The following is a 17,347-nucleotide window of genomic DNA, read 5'->3' on the forward strand; positions in this document are numbered from 1 at the left end:
TTGTACAGAAATAGGATGTTCACATCGGTGCCTTTGGGTGAGGTCCTTCAGGTCAGTTTTTAAGTCTGACTTGACAGCACAGCTGTTTGCATGACCTATTGCTACCAATTTCTCATACTACATTTGCTGTGTTATTGTTATTATCCCCTGTGTTTCTTTTTATGATGAAGCGGTTCATTGAGTTACTGTTTCTAAAGAGGTTTATAAGATCTATCAAAGTGGGAGCTGATTTTTTTTTGGGGGGGGGATAGTTTACATGATTATAGTGCTATTCCTAGAGTGCATTATTAATGTGCTTTGTTCGACTGTATTGTATTATAGCATTTCTGTAGCTCTTTAATGCATTCGAAAAGGCCTAGGGCTCCTTTCCGGGTGTTCAAGTAAGTAACTACTCCATTTGCTCTGTATGGTTTGTAGAGTTTTTTTCTTTTATAGAGTGGTTTCTATGAGAAATAATACAAAGTGTAATGTCGAGAAGAGAATTTTAACATAGGTGAATATCAAAATCCTATATTGTATCAGCTACGCTGCCAAACCACTCCTAAAAATTGATATATTCTCTTAGTCTCAGCAGTGAAGGATTGCCTTGGCAGCGCAGTGAATGGTTCTTAAATGACGTGGGCGCCTGAAAGGTATCGCTTTCTGAACTTCACGCCTGGCGCGAGGCGCAGGCCTGCAGCGCGCCAGGTGAGGGGCAGAAAGCAAGACAAGCGCGCGCATGCACTTGTACATGGGAAGCTGCTTGCACTCAGTGGGCCCTGGCGTCACGTGGCGTGGTTCGGCATGCTGCGGATGCCCTGGAGCGCCACCAGCAAACAGCTACGCTACCAAACCAGAACTAAAAATGAATTCCTTCTCTGAGCAGTGAAAGATTTCCTTAGTGGAGCCGTGAAGGGTTCTTAACTGACGTGTGCGCCTGAAAGGTATCGCTTTCTGAACTTCACGCCTGGCGCGAGGCGCAGGCCTGCAGCGCGCCAGGTGAGGGGCAGAAAGCAAGACAAGCGCGCGCATGCACTTGTGCAGGCGGAGCTGCTTGCACTCAGTGGGCCCTGGCGTGGCGTGGTTCAGCATGCTGCTGATGCCCTGGAGCGCCACCACCAAACAGCTACGCTACCAAACCAGACCTAAAAATTGATTCCTTCTCTGAGCAGTGAAGGATGTCCTTAGTGGAGCCGTGAAGGGTTCTTAACTGACGTGGGCGCTTGAAAGGTATCGCTGTCTGAACTTCACGTCTGGCGCGAGGCGCGGCTTCGCGCCAGGTGAGGGGCGAGGAAGCAAGACGAGCGCGCGCGCGCATGCTCAGAGCTACCTGCACCCAGCGGACCTTGGCTTGGCGTGTGTCGGCATGTTGCGGGTGCCCTGGAGCGCCACCAGCACCCCTTCCACGTCCAGGGGTGGTGTCGAGTTCCCCGCCGCAGGCGAAGGTTTTCATGAAAGGATTAGCGCTGTTATTGGTGCGCATTCAGATTTCAGCGAGCGAGCCTCGGGCGAGAGCAGAATCTTGGCTACCCTCGAGGTGCCCCGCAGCCATGTTTTGACACAGCTGCTGACTCAACTCGACACATTCTCGACAGTTCAAACCCTGCCCAGGCGTTCTGGCAGCCCGTTTTTATAATCCGTTTAAACAGTGCTCTCCGACTATTTATTGCAGACAATCGGAAAACCCGTCACTTCTTTATGCTTGGTGTAATTTCAAATAGTATTTATGTAGCGCCTACTACCCCTGACGAGGTGTTGAGTGGGGAGCAGGACCCTGTCTCTGTGAGTGTACACCTAGGTCTCACATTGCAATGATCTGCCTCTTATTCGATCTGTCATGACACTGACAGAGTGCTGAGTCAGTCTCAATGTTTCACCCCGTTGGGACAGCCTGCAGGATTTGAGTGTGTGAAGTAGGATAGTGTTTGCAGCTGCGTTAGTCTCTCGGGGACTCCTTGCACCATTTCAGTGTGAGGTTAAACCTCCCTCTCTGTAATTCTGCGTCCTGGGAGTACATGCAGGTTCTAACAATACAAGAAGGACTTCGCCATCTGTAATCCTCCACACGGAAGCCCCTGCAGGAGCTATTCCCATTTCCCACCTCTGTAACCATTCACGCAGAGTCCCCAATAGAACCTTGCAATGCAGGGGGGTCATTCCCACCTCTGTGGTCATACACACTGAGAGTCCCCATAATAAATGAGTACTCACAAACATTTTCACAATGGCCACAAAGATTGGTCTATGACGTGACTGAGGTTGATGCCAGCGGTGTCCGATGGGAGGTAAGGCGGGTATTGGCTGAATTGCACAATGTGAAACTAGAAAACCTAGAATTTTACCCAGCTTCCCCACTTTGCCTAATTGTGTGATCCTAAGCAATTGGTTTATTTCACTTTCCCTCCCTTTTCTTCATTTTCACATATGACTGCCTCAAAATTCATGACTTCAGGATGTGCACTGTACAAAACGTCCTCCTGTACTTGATTTAATAAACTATAATGTTTATGTGTAATAGGAACCTAGGCCACCCAAAGAGTGCACATACCAACCTACCTGCCTTAGTTCACTATTGGCATTGTGTTCAGTGTGCAAGAAGAATGTTTCTAAATTAATATTTTAAAACTATCACTGCAAATAAATACTTCTCAGTGCCCTGATATTATCTGATATACTGAGATGAAATGGTTCTGCATCGTAGTAAAATACACATTTTGAACTTTGCAAGAAATCTTATCATATTTTTACACTTCTGTTGCAAGATGGCTTTGAAAATGAAGGTGTTTTTAAAGTTAAGTGGTGCAGGACAACCTGGTTACTTCCTTTCCTTAACTTCAATTAACCTTTAAATGCAGTCGTGCCTGTGTTTTTTAACATCTTTTTAATGTTCATGATGAGTGGAGTGAGCGGCAGCCTAGTGCGGGTGTTGACACAGGGGCCGCATGTACAGGCCCTACTGTGAGTATGCCAGCCATACAACCTTGCTACAAGACCTGAAAGTGCAGGAGCCACTGAGCCCTGCTGTAATCCTGCGCCCTGGCAGTCCCTGCAGAGCTGGCGTGTAGGAGTCGTTCTCCGCCTCATTAACACAGCACTCTGAGTTTCTTGCAGAGACTCAGGGTGTGTGTGTGATACTCGTGCAGTGTCAACCCTGTCCCATGACACTCTGTTTCCCTGCAGACGCGTGGGCTTTGTGCTTGATTTGATCAGCTCTGCCCCCTGCTTGGCACACCTTCCTGAAGCAGTGGGCCCTTCGTGTCTTTGATGTGGTCCTGTATGGTTTGTGAGGGCTCCAGTTCTGTTTCGCCCTACAGTCAGCTGGCACGGACGCAGTGTGCCGCACAATGTAACCGCACAGCGCGGAGGAGCGTGCCACGGGGGCGAACGGTGGGTGGGGGAGGGGATGATGGGTACACGGTACGCGTCCTGGTGTTGTTGCTACACCTCATTCCTCTGCAGCAGCGTAGCGTGCGTCCTCCCTCCTGCTGCCGGGCACGGGGCCGGCATTCTTCATTCATCTGCCTGCGCCGGGAAGGGACCGAAGGGGCATGTTGCGGCAGGACTGGCATCCACATCCGAAGGGCAGATGGGAGCAGAGCCCTGCCAGGCCTGAGCGAAGTCAGGCTTCCTCGGGCCAGGGCCGGCAGACACTCCGCTGACCCTTGGCAGCGACCCGCGTTAGAGATCAGAGGCTGCTCATGAGAGCGTGAGATGTTACCACAGCCCTGGGGCCCCGACCACTTGTATGGGAGAAACGCGTCACACACCTGGCACCTGAGGCCACATTCTCACCTGTAATTTACAAATGTTGCAATTGCTTCCTAAGCCAGCTCGTTTCAGCTTTATTAAAGAGTGCTGTGTACTCATTGGATGCCTTCCTTTCTCTCACACAGCCCCACTGGCTTAGCCCTCTCAACACATCTTGTTTCAGAACACAGCTCTGTACCTCATTTCACTCTAATAAAGCGCCACATGTCCATCCGCAGATTCAAAGCGCAGCAGCGTCTCCTTTCAACTGCATATTTCTGTTAGCCTCATTTCTTGCCAGTGAGCCCTGTATGCGTTTCACGGTCTGATTCGTGGAACTCAGCGTGTGCCGCCTTTTCGTTTCTATACTGCACAACACCTGCTTCCTCCTCCCAGGGTGCACGTTATGCATTGCCCCCCCACCCCGTGGTGAACGGTGCGCATCTCCGTTCCTCCCTTTGGAGCACGGCATACGCTGACCAGATTTTGAAAACTTAAAAAACAAGACTTTTTGCAAAAATAGAAGAAGGACTCCAATTTTAGATCAATCAAGGGGTACAGAATTAGAGGTCTCATCAACACAGAGAACGCAGACGAGTCACAGCCACTCCTAACATCGACCCCTCGCTCGCCAAATTAAAATCATGATTGGCCACTGCCTTACTTTGCCAACTCTCTTCGCATCCGTGGGCACTCCTCTATGGTCAGGGTCCCTTGCCAATTTGTAAGGATTACCCTCCATTCTCAAAATTTAGTGCCAACTCAGATGCTGACCCAAACCATGCCCGAGGGATCCCCTAAAGGTTGACTGGTCATCTTTCAGTTGATTACTGCTATATTTGGATGTCGAGCTGGTACTAATAAGGTGAAACCTTGGCCCAGACATATGTAAACATATGTAAACATGACAAAATGAAGAACTAATAATACTATCACAAAAAGGGCAACACTACTTTGCATAATCTGCCTTTTCTTGCCGCATAATTTAGGCAACCCAGACACAAAATGTGAACCTCCCCAGTCGTATTGTTTCAGCTGCCCTTCTTATGGAGTATTGTATGTTTATTTCTCCCAAGAAGCACAGCTTCTCTTTCCATTCTTCTCCAGGCAGCAAATTGTTGTTTGTTTATGCTGCCCTTAATAGCCCTGCCTAGGCGTTAGCGCTTTGCGTGCTACTCTGTGGACCCCGGAGTTAGTTTCTAGTACTTGTTGTTAGTGTTAGCGGCACATTACACAACTTCATTAGAGTTGGTATATCAAATAGTTTTCATTTGTCTCTTTCTTGCATCATAACCTGTTTCTCACCGCTCGAGCAATATTTGGGTCTCCTGAAGGATCACCGTGTGTCTCTCTCTCCTGTTTCCCATGGACTACAGTATCTCTCTCCACTCTCCTCCATCACACGCAGAGTGTCTTCCCCTGCGGGCGGCACGGACGGGGCATCTCTCTCAAGGACCACCATCTCTCTCTCTCTCTCCTGCAAGGCGTGCTGTGTGCGTCTCCCAAAGGAAGCCTGTCTCCCCCCCCCCCCCATCACTTACCTCCCAGTGCCCTGGGTCCATAAGGGACCTCTCTCTGGTGGGCGTCTGTGCATAACATGCCACATAGTGTATATGCCCGTGTCTGCCGAGGCATTAATCCAAACAACTGAAAGGGCCCTGATGTAAATATTGGGAGGGGATTTGAAGCACGCTTCCCCTTTACATAAACCAAAATCTGTTTATGTATCTGAAGCTAAAAAAGTACAGATGGCCTGAGCATAAACTGCCTGTCTAGGCCGCTGCTTCCCCTTGCCCAGACCCTATTTTTATATTTCCTGTTTCCTGTGTTTTGATGGAGAGGTCGACCCCCGAGACACAGGCACGGGATCGGTGTCAGGGGTCTCCTGTCTCCCATATCCTTATTGATATCGCTGGTCCTCCACCAAGGAGTCGAGGCACATTTGGGGGGTGAGCTGTTGAGGTGCGTGTAGTCAAGCACACGCGTCCTCAGAAGTTACTCTGACAGGGCCAAAGCTTGGGCATACCATGGACCGTTCATTGACTAAGAAGCCAAGAGAAAGTAAGAAAGCAGTGAATTCTGATAGCATTTCATCTTGATGTGCTGCCAACTTTGGAGCTAAGGAACCAGGTTCGAGTCTCGGAACCAGGTTCGAGTCTCGGTGTCGGCTCATTCAACATCCTGTGTTTCTGGGCAAATCACATAATCTCCCCGTGCCTACCAAAAATAAATGTGTGCTTGTGTAATGTAACAGGTGCCAATGTAAAGCGCCCCAATACCTTCGGGTTGGGTTCCCGCTATATAAAACTGCATTAAAAAACAGTTGACTTTTCTTCACTGGGAGACCTTGACATTTGACTCGACCACCAGAGACGACCTGCGGTCAAGAGGACGTTTTTCAGGCTTTGCTAACTTTCTGGGGTCCTCCCCCCAAGACCCTCCTGATCTAGATCATTAAGTGATGGCAACATTGATACATTGGAGGGTAGACAAGAGAATGCTTCCTACAGGGTTTTACCACACACAAGGGGTGATCACACAAAGGGGGGGATCAGAACGATGCTGTTCTCCTGACTCCGCGTGGTCCCCAGGATAGGGAGCAACACGTTTAGGCCAGGCATGGCGTAGATGGATAGGGTACGATGAAGAGCCAGTCATACTTGCAGTGTTTCAAGGGCTTCTGGAACACCTGTCAATCAACTCTCATTTGGAGGGTGTCCCCCACACACCAGCGTGCAAAGCCCCCGTCTGCCCACCAGCTATCTGCATCTCATGCCCTTAAGCAATCAGTAGCAAGACTGGTCCCGGCACTGTTTACCAGGTAACCATAGCCACAAGCCTCACTTGCCTAGTATTTACTGAGAACCATCATGATCCCTCACCTGGTCAGCAGCCATCAGCAACAAACACGAGCCACCCACCAGCTGTGTAAAACTTCAGTACTTAACCTGGAGACCACGGACCCCAGGAAGTCTGACACGCCTACTCAGGGGGTTCTGCGACTGTTTGCCAAATTAATGAATAGTAGGAGATTAATAAAGTAAAATAATTCTCGAAATGAAAATTTTTTAATCTCTCTGTCAATACAAAGGGATTTCAAAATGGCAGCTAAAAATGAAGTTGCTGTACTTAGCTTGAGTCTTAGAGCAGCACAAGTACTGTAAGGCTGGGGTCCCCTAATTCCAGTAGTGATTCAGCAGGGGTTCCACGGAAGTCGCAAGTTTTAGAACCACTGGTCTAAAAGAAACAAGTTCTCATCAGTCTAGAAGATATTCCCAGAAATGCCCCCCCACCCCCGCACCATCTGTCTGGGACATCCATGATCCCTTGATCATCTATCGCCGGTAAACAAGCATCTTTACCAGCCCATCTTAGCTGCTCTCATTGGCCCTCTACACAGCAGTAGCCTGTGTGACTGTCGACCAGCCCAGCTCACCTGTCATCAGCTGCCCGTCAGCCAATAACATAGGCCATTTTCTGACCTGTTGATCTCAGCACATTGTGACCATATGACATTTGCACAAGTACCTATTGAGGCAGGCTGCTGTGACTTGCTATGTTCAAGCTGAGCGGTAAATGTAGCCAATGTAGTTGATATACAAAGCTCCTGCTCGATTGTAGGGAAGGAGATTAGGTCAACTGGCGACCGTCCAGCCCAGAGTTTAGGAAGACATGGATGTCTACTTGCCATGCGGCACATGCGGCATATGCAAGTTGAAATGTATGACTGGATGACCTGAGCAAGAGTGGGCATAGATCTTAAATGTGCTGGGGAGAACAGGGCCCCCGGGATGCTGAAAGTGTGAATGCTAACCTTTATTACTCTATGGCTAGTCTTTTAGTTGGCTTGATTCAGCAACATACAGACTTGAGAGCCTCTGAGTCACTATTTGTGCTTTATATATTTTCATTCTTATCAAGAAAAAAATCACAGAGATAAAAGATTCAGCTAGGTCACTGTACAGAGAACATTTGTATTGTGGCAGAAACATCTCTAACAGCAGGTTCTATACAAGGACATTTCTACTTATGGTTATCAACACCAACAGTATCATGGTACAAGACTATCAAGGACAGAGTATCGAAGGACGAAATATCGAAAGGTACATGCATATAGGGAAATATAGATTTACATTTCCTAACTCCACTTCTATGTACCTTAAAGACATATGCACATGTGTGGAGTTACATATAGAAAATCTAGACTTACCTGTTAATATCTGATTTTCATCCCATCGATGTAGTGCTTTCGGTATTCAGGGAGCGCACCACATTAAGCAGTATGGAATGGGTTTGATGTGGTTACAGAAACCAGGACCTGATTTGGAGCCGCAGTGGACACATATCACTTTAACATCACGATGCAGAAAACGTTACAGTTATAGTACTCATATTTACAATTTGAAATAAATGGAAACAAAGTGATTTGATCATAATCACACCTATATTTTGGCAGATTCCCGACCAAAAATGTATTTTGGTCTCCTGGATCTAAGCATAATAATTAGTCCATTGGACTAAACCACCTTCAGGTGACTGAACAAGAGGTTATTGTCGACGAAACCATAACCAAAGGTCCCAGACAGATTGAGAAAAAGGATGCATTGTCACCATCATGAGAGTATCCATCACTGACACTAGAACTGACTCCAACCTACAAGTAAGCAATTGTGACAAAATAAACAGCACACTACACCACCTAGCAGAAGTTAGTAAAAAAAAACAGGTCTAATATTAGAAGCCACTGTGAAATACAAAAATGTGTTCTTCATAAATTGACAACACATAGCCTTCTTCTGCAGAAAATGTCTATGCTAGAAGACTGGGATGAATTAAAATAGATTACAAAGGCCAAGCAAGTAACTGAGCAGTGGACCTCTGTACGCAAACTGAGCGTGGATCAGGTAGATTGTCCTATCAGCGGGTGGTTGGTTTTTATTACAGAGTCTAAAATACTTTTCTGGCCCTTTCTTTTCTTGCACAAAGCGCCTGTGCTGAGGTGCACGTGTGCGCTCTTGCCCTCATTAAGTGGCGGGAAAGAGATCATGTATACCACGTGCCCTTGCATGACATGTACACACCCACATACATAGCACAGACAGCAGGGAAACAGGAATGAGACCATACTACACTGGGACTTACTTGTGGCACTTGCAAGCCAAAGAACAGAGGGTAACAACAAAATAATGTAAAAAATAATGAAATGAGGCGCAGTTAAGCAAATACAATGCCCTAAAGAAATAAGGAAATGATTGAAGCCAAGCCTTTTGAGCTATCGGAGGAAAGGCGTTGTAAAAACAGGTAGAAGTAAAAGATTTGGGGCCATATGTAGGTAGCCTAATACCGGTCGGTAACGGCCGATTTTCGGTAAATATACCGTTACCGGCCGGTATTTAGGCTTTTGGTATGTAGGGGGGACATTTCAGGATTCGGTAATTTACCGAATCGGTAAAATTACCGATTCGGTAATTTTACCGATTCGGTAATTACCGAATCCTGAAATGAGATGTAGGGGGAGTGTGTGGGTGTTGTGTGGATTCGTTATTTACCACCAACTACAAGTTGGTGGTAAATGACGAATGTCTTAGAAAAAGCATTTTTTGGCCCTTAGAAGTGTGCAATGTGGCAGACATACATGCCCTTAGGGCATGTATGTGTGCCACATGTGCACACATGCAGGAATCAGGGGTGCAACAGGGTGTCACTGTGACACCCTGCCACCCTTGATTGTGCTCCCCCCATTACCGAATCGGTATTTACCGATTCGGTAATGGTAACTGGCTTCCCATTGATTCCTATGGGCCTCCTGGCCCATAGGAATCAATGGGAAGCCAGTTACCATTACCGAATCGGTAAATACCGATTCTTAATTACCGACCAATTCCGAATCGGTAATTTTTACCGACTGATTACCTACATAGCATTTACCACTTCATAAATACCGAATCGGTAAAATTCGGTATTTATGAAGTGGTAAATGTTAGGCTACCTACATAAGGCCCTTAGTCCTGCCAAAGCAGATGCAACCTGAAAGTTTGGACCGTTATTCTTCATCATTTCAAAAGCCTCTTCATCATTCAAAAACACTCCCCAGAAATCCATTCACCTGTCACCCTCCCTAAGAACTCATTCATGTTTTGGAGCTCAGCAAAGTCAGCCTCTACAACACCCTCCTCCTCCACTGCATCTATCAGCCCCTTGGAAAGGTCCCCTCCATCATCCACACTGTGCCCACCCTACCACACTCTCCCCCACAGTTCTCTTCCAGCTTTCAGGCCACCAGGCTGTCAAATATCCTTACACAACTTTCTGGTTCCAGTCTTCAGTTGCATCCATGGCCTTGCTCCATCTTCCAAGAACATCAGATCACTAATCCACTACTAATGCGCCTTTGTCTGCTCCAGATTACATTATTCTACCCACCCTTACCTTTTCTACAGAATCACATATATTCTGTAACTTCTCTTGACAGTGTAGGAGCCTTCTATTGTCGACCTTAGGACAACTACTTCCTTGAACATCCTCAAAGCGGTTCAGGGCTCCCCCAAATCAGACTGGATGGATCCCTGAAAAATAACCCCTCCTGCTGGGACCTGAGCAAAGCGGATTTTGCATCATTTTAAACACGTTGTGAACGTGGATGTTACTGTATCGTACTGTTGTGTGATCTCTCATTTGACACCCTGGTTTATATGTCCACACACCCTCCACATCATTGTGTATTTCTATGAAACAACGTTTGATCCATTATTTCAAAAAAAGCCTTATGTGTGTCTTCCATTGGAATCAACCATTGTTAGTAACCAGATCGAAATCTGGTGCTTCAGTGCTGTGATTTAACGACAGTGGGAAACAGAAGTTATTACCAGTGCTTCTAAGGGCCTAATTATGAGCTTGGCATTCCGATGGCTTGCCAAACTCCTGGTGGTGGTGCTTGGCGGTCCGACGGTCGCATTATGAGTTGGGCAGTCAGACACCATAAGACTACCGCAACCATTGGGGATTCACGATCCCTCGGCGGTGGCGCAGTAGTCTGGGGCAGCAAGCAGATTCTGAGGTTCCAGACCTCCACACTTTTCATGGTGGTTAGGCCGCCATGAAATGTGTGGTGGTCGGGAATCTAAGGGGGCCCTCTAGGGCCCCATGTTGCCCAGGTGCATGGGGGTCGATGCAGGGGGGCATTTGTTGTGCCCCCTGTCTGAATGCACCGTAGTTCCTGCACAGCATGGACTGCACCAGTCCCCTGCACAGCATGGACTGCACCAGTCCATGCCGTGAAGAAACTTTCTCTGGCTACCCCACGGCTATGCCGTAGCCTGGCCCAGCTGTGGGACCATCAAAGCACCGCCTCCCAGACCTGGAGAAAATTCCTAAACAAGCTGACGGTTGGCGGTTGAGTTTGGCGGTGTGAGAGTGGGGCGCTGGCGTGGCGGTCCGCTCCCACGCCGCCTAACTTTTAATCAGGCCCTATGTAACATGGGAAGTGCTTGCTTCTTCCACTGTGTTTGCTGCTCGTCCCCAGAGTCCTGAGAAGAGCGAGGAAATGGCAGTTGCTAGTCTTTCCCACACTCTCTCCTCCTCTTGGGTCTCTGTAGACCCGAGGGAGATTGGGTAATGCTGGTGTCTCTTTCGCCGCCGATCACTCTCTCCCCTGACAAGGGAAAACATGCCGCCTCCGTTCTGTGTGTGAGAGTGGAGCGCGCTGCTTCCTTGGGAGAGGGAGGGAAGATACACATGGTGGTGTGGATGGGCGACAGGAAGCCAGGTATTTTTGTATGTATATTTCAGCAAAGAAAGGGAAAGAGTTTAAGAGATGGTAATGTAGGTGGGTGGCTGGGCACAAGTTATGGTTTTTGGCCCTGGGAAAAGTACATGCTTAATTTGGGCCGGTGGTTTCTGGTTCTCAGCACCGGCACTTAATCACCAACACCAGCGCTTTTCATGAGCACCAGTTAAGTACACATTCCAAACTCGAACCTGGTTCCTCAGTTCCAAACCCGGCAGCTCTGGCTATTTATTAGGCCACATCCTCTCCCCACTTTCAGTAGTTGGTTCTGTTTTAGGCGGAGCTAACGGGAGAAATGGGCTGGTGCAAGCTGCCTCTTAATGAGAGCCCCTGCGCTTATGTTTTTGTTTTTACAGATTAACCACGGTGTAGAGGATGGTGTGGGTGGGTGTCAGGAAGGCAGGTATGGATTTTGCTATGCTGGGTAAGGGTAGCTCATTGCAGAGAGTTTGTCGGGAGGGTGGCAGGCTTTAAAGTGTATTTTTTATATTTGGGAAGAAGAGGAAAGAGTAATTCTGAGAGGAGGCCACTGTTTTAAAAATGTGGTTGTAGGAGGGGAAGGCTGGCTAGAGTGCATCAGAACACCAGGGTAATGCGGGGCAGTGGTGAGGGCAGGTGAGGTCACGTACTGTATGAATCCTCTGCTGCTGCACAGCTGGTGACAGCATTGGGAGATGAAATGTAGGTGGCCATCACAGCCGGACTGGGAACACAACCAGTCCTGGCAATTCTGCTGGACCGGCCCTGGTGGGGGGTGGAGGGGGTGCTGTTGAGAAGCAGCACTGCTACTGCTTTTCTTACAGTGGACCGCTATTGCAGCACTACTACAAAACTGCCCCGTAACCAAACCGGCCCCCATCGCTCAAAAACCGGCCGCCACCCTTCCGGCCTACCAGGAAAATGCCTAGTGCCCGCTAGGGCCTGTCCGGCCCTGGTTACTATGCATAAATTAAACCTGAAAATGCGATGTTTTTCAAAGTCGTATAGACAACTCGGGCTTCTCTCTCGTGTATCTGCTGTCACTCAGACACCCCCAAAGAACGACATCCCTGTTATTTACAGTTATTCGTCTATAATTCTAGCTGTACCATAGCTCTCTCAGAAGCATTATTCCTTGAAAGGTTTTAATAAAATACACATAGAAATGCAAATGAGATGGGGCTACATTTGGAAATCAGCATCTGTCTCAACTCGAGGTCTGCTGGCTTCCTGATCACAGAAATGAAAAGACATTGGTCCTTTTGCCAAGTACTTTTTAGGTCATTTCTGGCCTGGAGGCAGCTTTAGATGTCTCGCCAGCCTCATGTTTTCCAAAAATCCTAATAAAAATACGTATGTATGTACACTGAGCAGTTGTCAGTCAGTCCTTTTCATCTCTTGATTTGTTCAAGTGTCATTCACATTCTGCTTGCAACCCACAACATCAAGCCTGGGGTGATGGGTTAGCCCAGTTCATCCCTTGGCTCTCTTGGATTGTGAATAACTTCATTTTTTCTGATCACATGTGCATTGCGGCCTGAAAAGGAGTTCACTTTAGCTCAGCAATTTGTTTTATACAATAACTGTATTGTTCATGTGTTTACAACGCAAAAACAAAATTGCATGTTTGCCAAGGCTGAAACTATTGGTTTTAACAGTGCTTGTTGTACTACTAAAATATTTAAAAGATTTATTGCCATGCGTGTGTAAATTTGGCAAAACCCAGGCAATAAGACGCATAATTATATTTGCCCGGTAAAATTAGAATACAATATGTACAGAGCTTAAGTCCGGGAGCATATAATAGAGCAACATCCTTTGTGGACTCCTTATTGGCGTGATACCCTCGGTCCATTCTTTAAGCCATGTCACCTGCTTCACTCATTCTTCCACTTTGTGGTCCATTTAGCTGAACTCTGTCATCAGTCAAGGTGCCATTCTGGTTGTAAATTCAGAACGCCTTTAAAAGCATCAACTGATGCATACATGTTACATTATTGAGATTTATACAGCCCACAGCTACTCCAAAGAGTGTCCCGGCGCTAAACAGACGTAACAGCACCTTCAGCGAAGACCTATGCACAAGAACCAACAGGCACATGCATCAATGTAGGCTTTTGCGATTCCTTAATTGCGATTATTAAGAAATCGCAATTAAGAAATTGCAAAAGCCTATGCATGTAGGAATCGCTATAAAATTAGCGATTCCCAAACATTCCTTAATTGCGACTTGCAAATTGCGACTCGCAATTAAGGAATGCCTTCCCATTCATTCCTATGGGCCTACAGGCCTATAGGAATGAACGGGAGATTGCATGCACAATTTGCGAGTACCAATAGGTACTCGCAAATTGCGCATGAAATTTCAAGGGTGCAAGAGTGTCAAAAGGACACCCTGTTGCACTCCTGAAATTGATCTGTGCACACATGTTGCGCACACACATGCCCCAAGGGCATGTGTGTGTGTAACCTGCAACTTTGAAAAATGCACTTTAGTGTATTTTTCAAAGTTTTTGCAAATTACCATCAAGTACGAATTGATGGTAATTTGCGCCCCTTATTAGCAAAATCGCAATTTGCGATTCCATCATGCATTTCATTTAAGGAATCGCAATTTGCGATTCCTTAAATGCAATTGCAATTTAAGAAATCTAAAAAATGTGTGATTTCTTAAATTTTGAGAGGCTGATGCATCGCAGAAGCCCTTGTTGCGGATGCAAACGGACGATTTTTGCGAATCGCACCGTTTGCGCGCGCAAAAATGGTTGATGCATGTGCCAGCAAGTCTTTTCCTAAAGGCGGAGAGATCACGCGTAGTGCGTAGCTCCCACGCTCTTGCCGACTGTGACATGTTGGTCAAGACCATGAAAGAAAAAAATCTTGTAAAATGATATCACCCAGCTGCAGATCTTGAAAGAACCAGTTGATTTTCTCTGGCGTTGTTAGTGTTTAGGGTGTCTGCTCATAAGAACCAGTCGGAATTTGCTCGGTACAACCAAAAGGAGGCTGATATGATTTTCCTGCCGGTCTCCAATGTTCACATCTGCTTCGTAGTATGATCAGTGACATTTTATGTTGTGTTGATTCTCCTCTCACAAGTTTTATTCTCTCTGTTCCTTCTCTTACCTTCAGTTCCACCAGAAGGAGTACACATTGTGGGATCGATTTGATGTGCTGGGGGTTAAAGCAGACGGACAGGAAATGACACTTAAGGAACTTCTGGACAATCTTAAGGTAATTACTAAGATTAATTCTCATAATATAACTTATATTGCCATTCTAGTAGGATTATATCAGGAGAGATTTTTCTAAAGGGATAAAACATTTTAATGTCAGACATTCATAGCTGTTTTACGTAAGATGTATGCACATATATCTCCACATTACACAGTTTTCAGTAATCCATTTTAAGATTGCCAATGCTTTATGGAACAATCATACCTTTTATGGCATTGCTTGACATGGTGTAGAAACACTTCATATTCCTGACTTGTAGAGATTCGATGGTCACCTGTGTCAATTTACCTTCTCATAATTTTGGATCTTATTCAAGTGGAATCTATTTCTAATTTGATTAGGAACATATTGAGCAATGCACTTTCCTTACCGTTCCCCTCTTCGAGAACCTAGAAGGCATCCGAATAGATATCCTCCGAAGTTCATCAGATTTGTTATTTAAACAAAGTTTGCCGTAAGCCTTCTGCATGTATTATCCAATGGAAGAGTGTATACGCATAGAGCCAGAGTGAAACAGAGGTCTTGTTTACTTATTTATCAGGGACATATTTCCAGCTTCCCTGGTTTTTGTCAATATATTGTAAATTATGTCAGATACACCTTATGCCTAGTTTGAAACTACATTCAACAAGAGCAGTCAGATGACTTCAGAATGCTGATTCGTAGAGATTTCTTGATTCCGTGAACCAAATCTGTCGCCGAATTTGGATTGCCCTGATACAGTAGAAAGCTTATCCTACAGTTTTGTACCACTGTGAATTGTTTTACTGGTAAGCACTGATTCCGGGTTGAGTCTCAAGTATATTTCAAGAATCCTTTCATTCTTTACAGTCACACGCATGGCCATGTTCCATTTTACCCTTTATAGAGCATTAAAATATACTAACCAGGAGCAACGTACAGTTATAATCCCCACTCCTATTACAACAGAGGTATCCAACGTAGGCCTGATAGTCCAATCTATGACACATTTTCATAATAACTCCTGACTATGTGATTGGTTTTTATTAATTACCTTATGAGTATGGCCTCAAAATCTGACATGGATTCACTCCTACAGGATCTACGTTGGACATGCCTAGGAAGAGTTTTAAAAAGCTGCCGTAATTACTTAGCAAATGGACCCCCTTGTAAAATACAGTCTTTTTTACTCTGAGATCATGTCTTAATCTGCAGTTTAAAAGAATGTTAGAAACCTGTTTGTTGTAATCTGATGAAGATTGTGTTTACCAAAGTAGTCAGTACTACCTGAGGTGCCTGATGAACTTTGTAATTTATTTCAAATAAAGTGTAAAGCACAAAGAGCTTCTTAAAATCGCACTGTTCAGAGTAGGACCAAGGGCCATATGTAGATAGCTAAATACCGGTCGGTAACGGCCGAAATTCGGTAAATATCCCGTTACCGACCGGTATTCAGCCAATTGAGATGTAGGAGTCCAAAAAGAAGGATTCGGTAATTATGAATCGCTAAATACCGATTCATCTTTACCGAATTCTAAATTACCGATTCATAATTACCGAATTCATATTTACCGATTCGGTAAATATGAAATGGTAAAACGAGAAAAGAGATATAGGTAAATGCGGTATTACCGAATTCCATGAAATTCGGTATTTAAGAGTCGGTAATTAACACAGAGTGAAAGCAGGTGGTAATCAGCCACAGTGCATATAAGCAATCCCAAAATGCAACAGCGGGAACACCATGGCGGCTCTGTATGTGATTGCAAGGCGCCTACGTCTACAGGCAGCAGGTCTGAGGATTTGGAGACGGGAGGAACGCATTTACAGACAGCGCATCACACTCTTCCAACAGACTGAGGCTGAGATACATGAAAGGTACAGGCTACACCCCCAAACCATCATGGACCTGATAAGGGACCTGCACCCACTCCTGGACCATCCAACAACAAGGGCGCATGCCATACCACCACATGTGCAGGTGCTCTGTAGCCTACATCTACTCGCATCTGGCAGTTACCAGGGGGTGATAGCTGCGGTAGGCGGGGTACCCCAGAGTTGCCTGTCCCGTTTCTTCAGGAAGTTCCTGGATGCCATGATGCAGAGAATGCAACACTACATTAGCTTCCCAAACACACAGGCTGAACTGCTGAAAACAAAGACCGACTTCTACCAGATGGCACAGTTCCCGCATGTCATAGGCTGCATTGATGGCACACACATTCCAATCTGCCCACCAGCAGCCACTGAGCACATCTACAGGAACAGAAAGTCCACCCACTCCATGAATGTGCAGGTAATCTGCGATGCAGGCAACATAATCACTGATATCGTAGCTAAGTTTCCTGGGAGCACCCACGACTCCTACATCTTCCACAACAGTGGGATCTACACACGCCTGGTTGCCGGAGAATTTGGAGAAGGATACCTGCTAGGTAAATCACTGTGACACTCCCTAATACTTACAGCATATGAATGTGTATTGAGGTATGTGACTAATGGTACTCTCTTACTCACCTAGGCGATAGTGCTTATGCCGTGCGGTCATTCATCCTCACTCCCTACCTACACCCATCAACCCTGAGTGAGAGACGATATAATGTGGCACACAAATCAACACGCAATGTGGTGGAGCGCACGTTTGGACTATTGAAAAGC

At 46.2% G+C, this 17,347-nt stretch overlaps 1 protein-coding gene across 2 annotated transcripts in view; it reads left to right on the forward strand.

Moving 5' to 3' along the window:
• The window catches only part of LOC146797862 (ubiquitin-like modifier-activating enzyme 1), a 1,073,449-nt gene that overhangs the window by 925,153 nt on the left and 130,949 nt on the right, over positions 1-17,347 (forward strand). For both annotated transcript variants that reach the window (XM_085625059.1, XM_085625060.1), the window contains one exon: positions 14,624-14,725. In XM_085625059.1, coding sequence (XP_085481185.1) covers positions 14,624-14,725 — 102 coding nt within the window. The remainder of the gene's footprint in view (positions 1-14,623; positions 14,726-17,347) is intronic.

Source organism: Triturus cristatus, chromosome 9 (assembly GCF_964204655.1).
Source record: "Triturus cristatus chromosome 9, aTriCri1.1, whole genome shotgun sequence".
Taxonomy (NCBI): domain Eukaryota; kingdom Metazoa; phylum Chordata; class Amphibia; order Caudata; family Salamandridae; genus Triturus; species Triturus cristatus.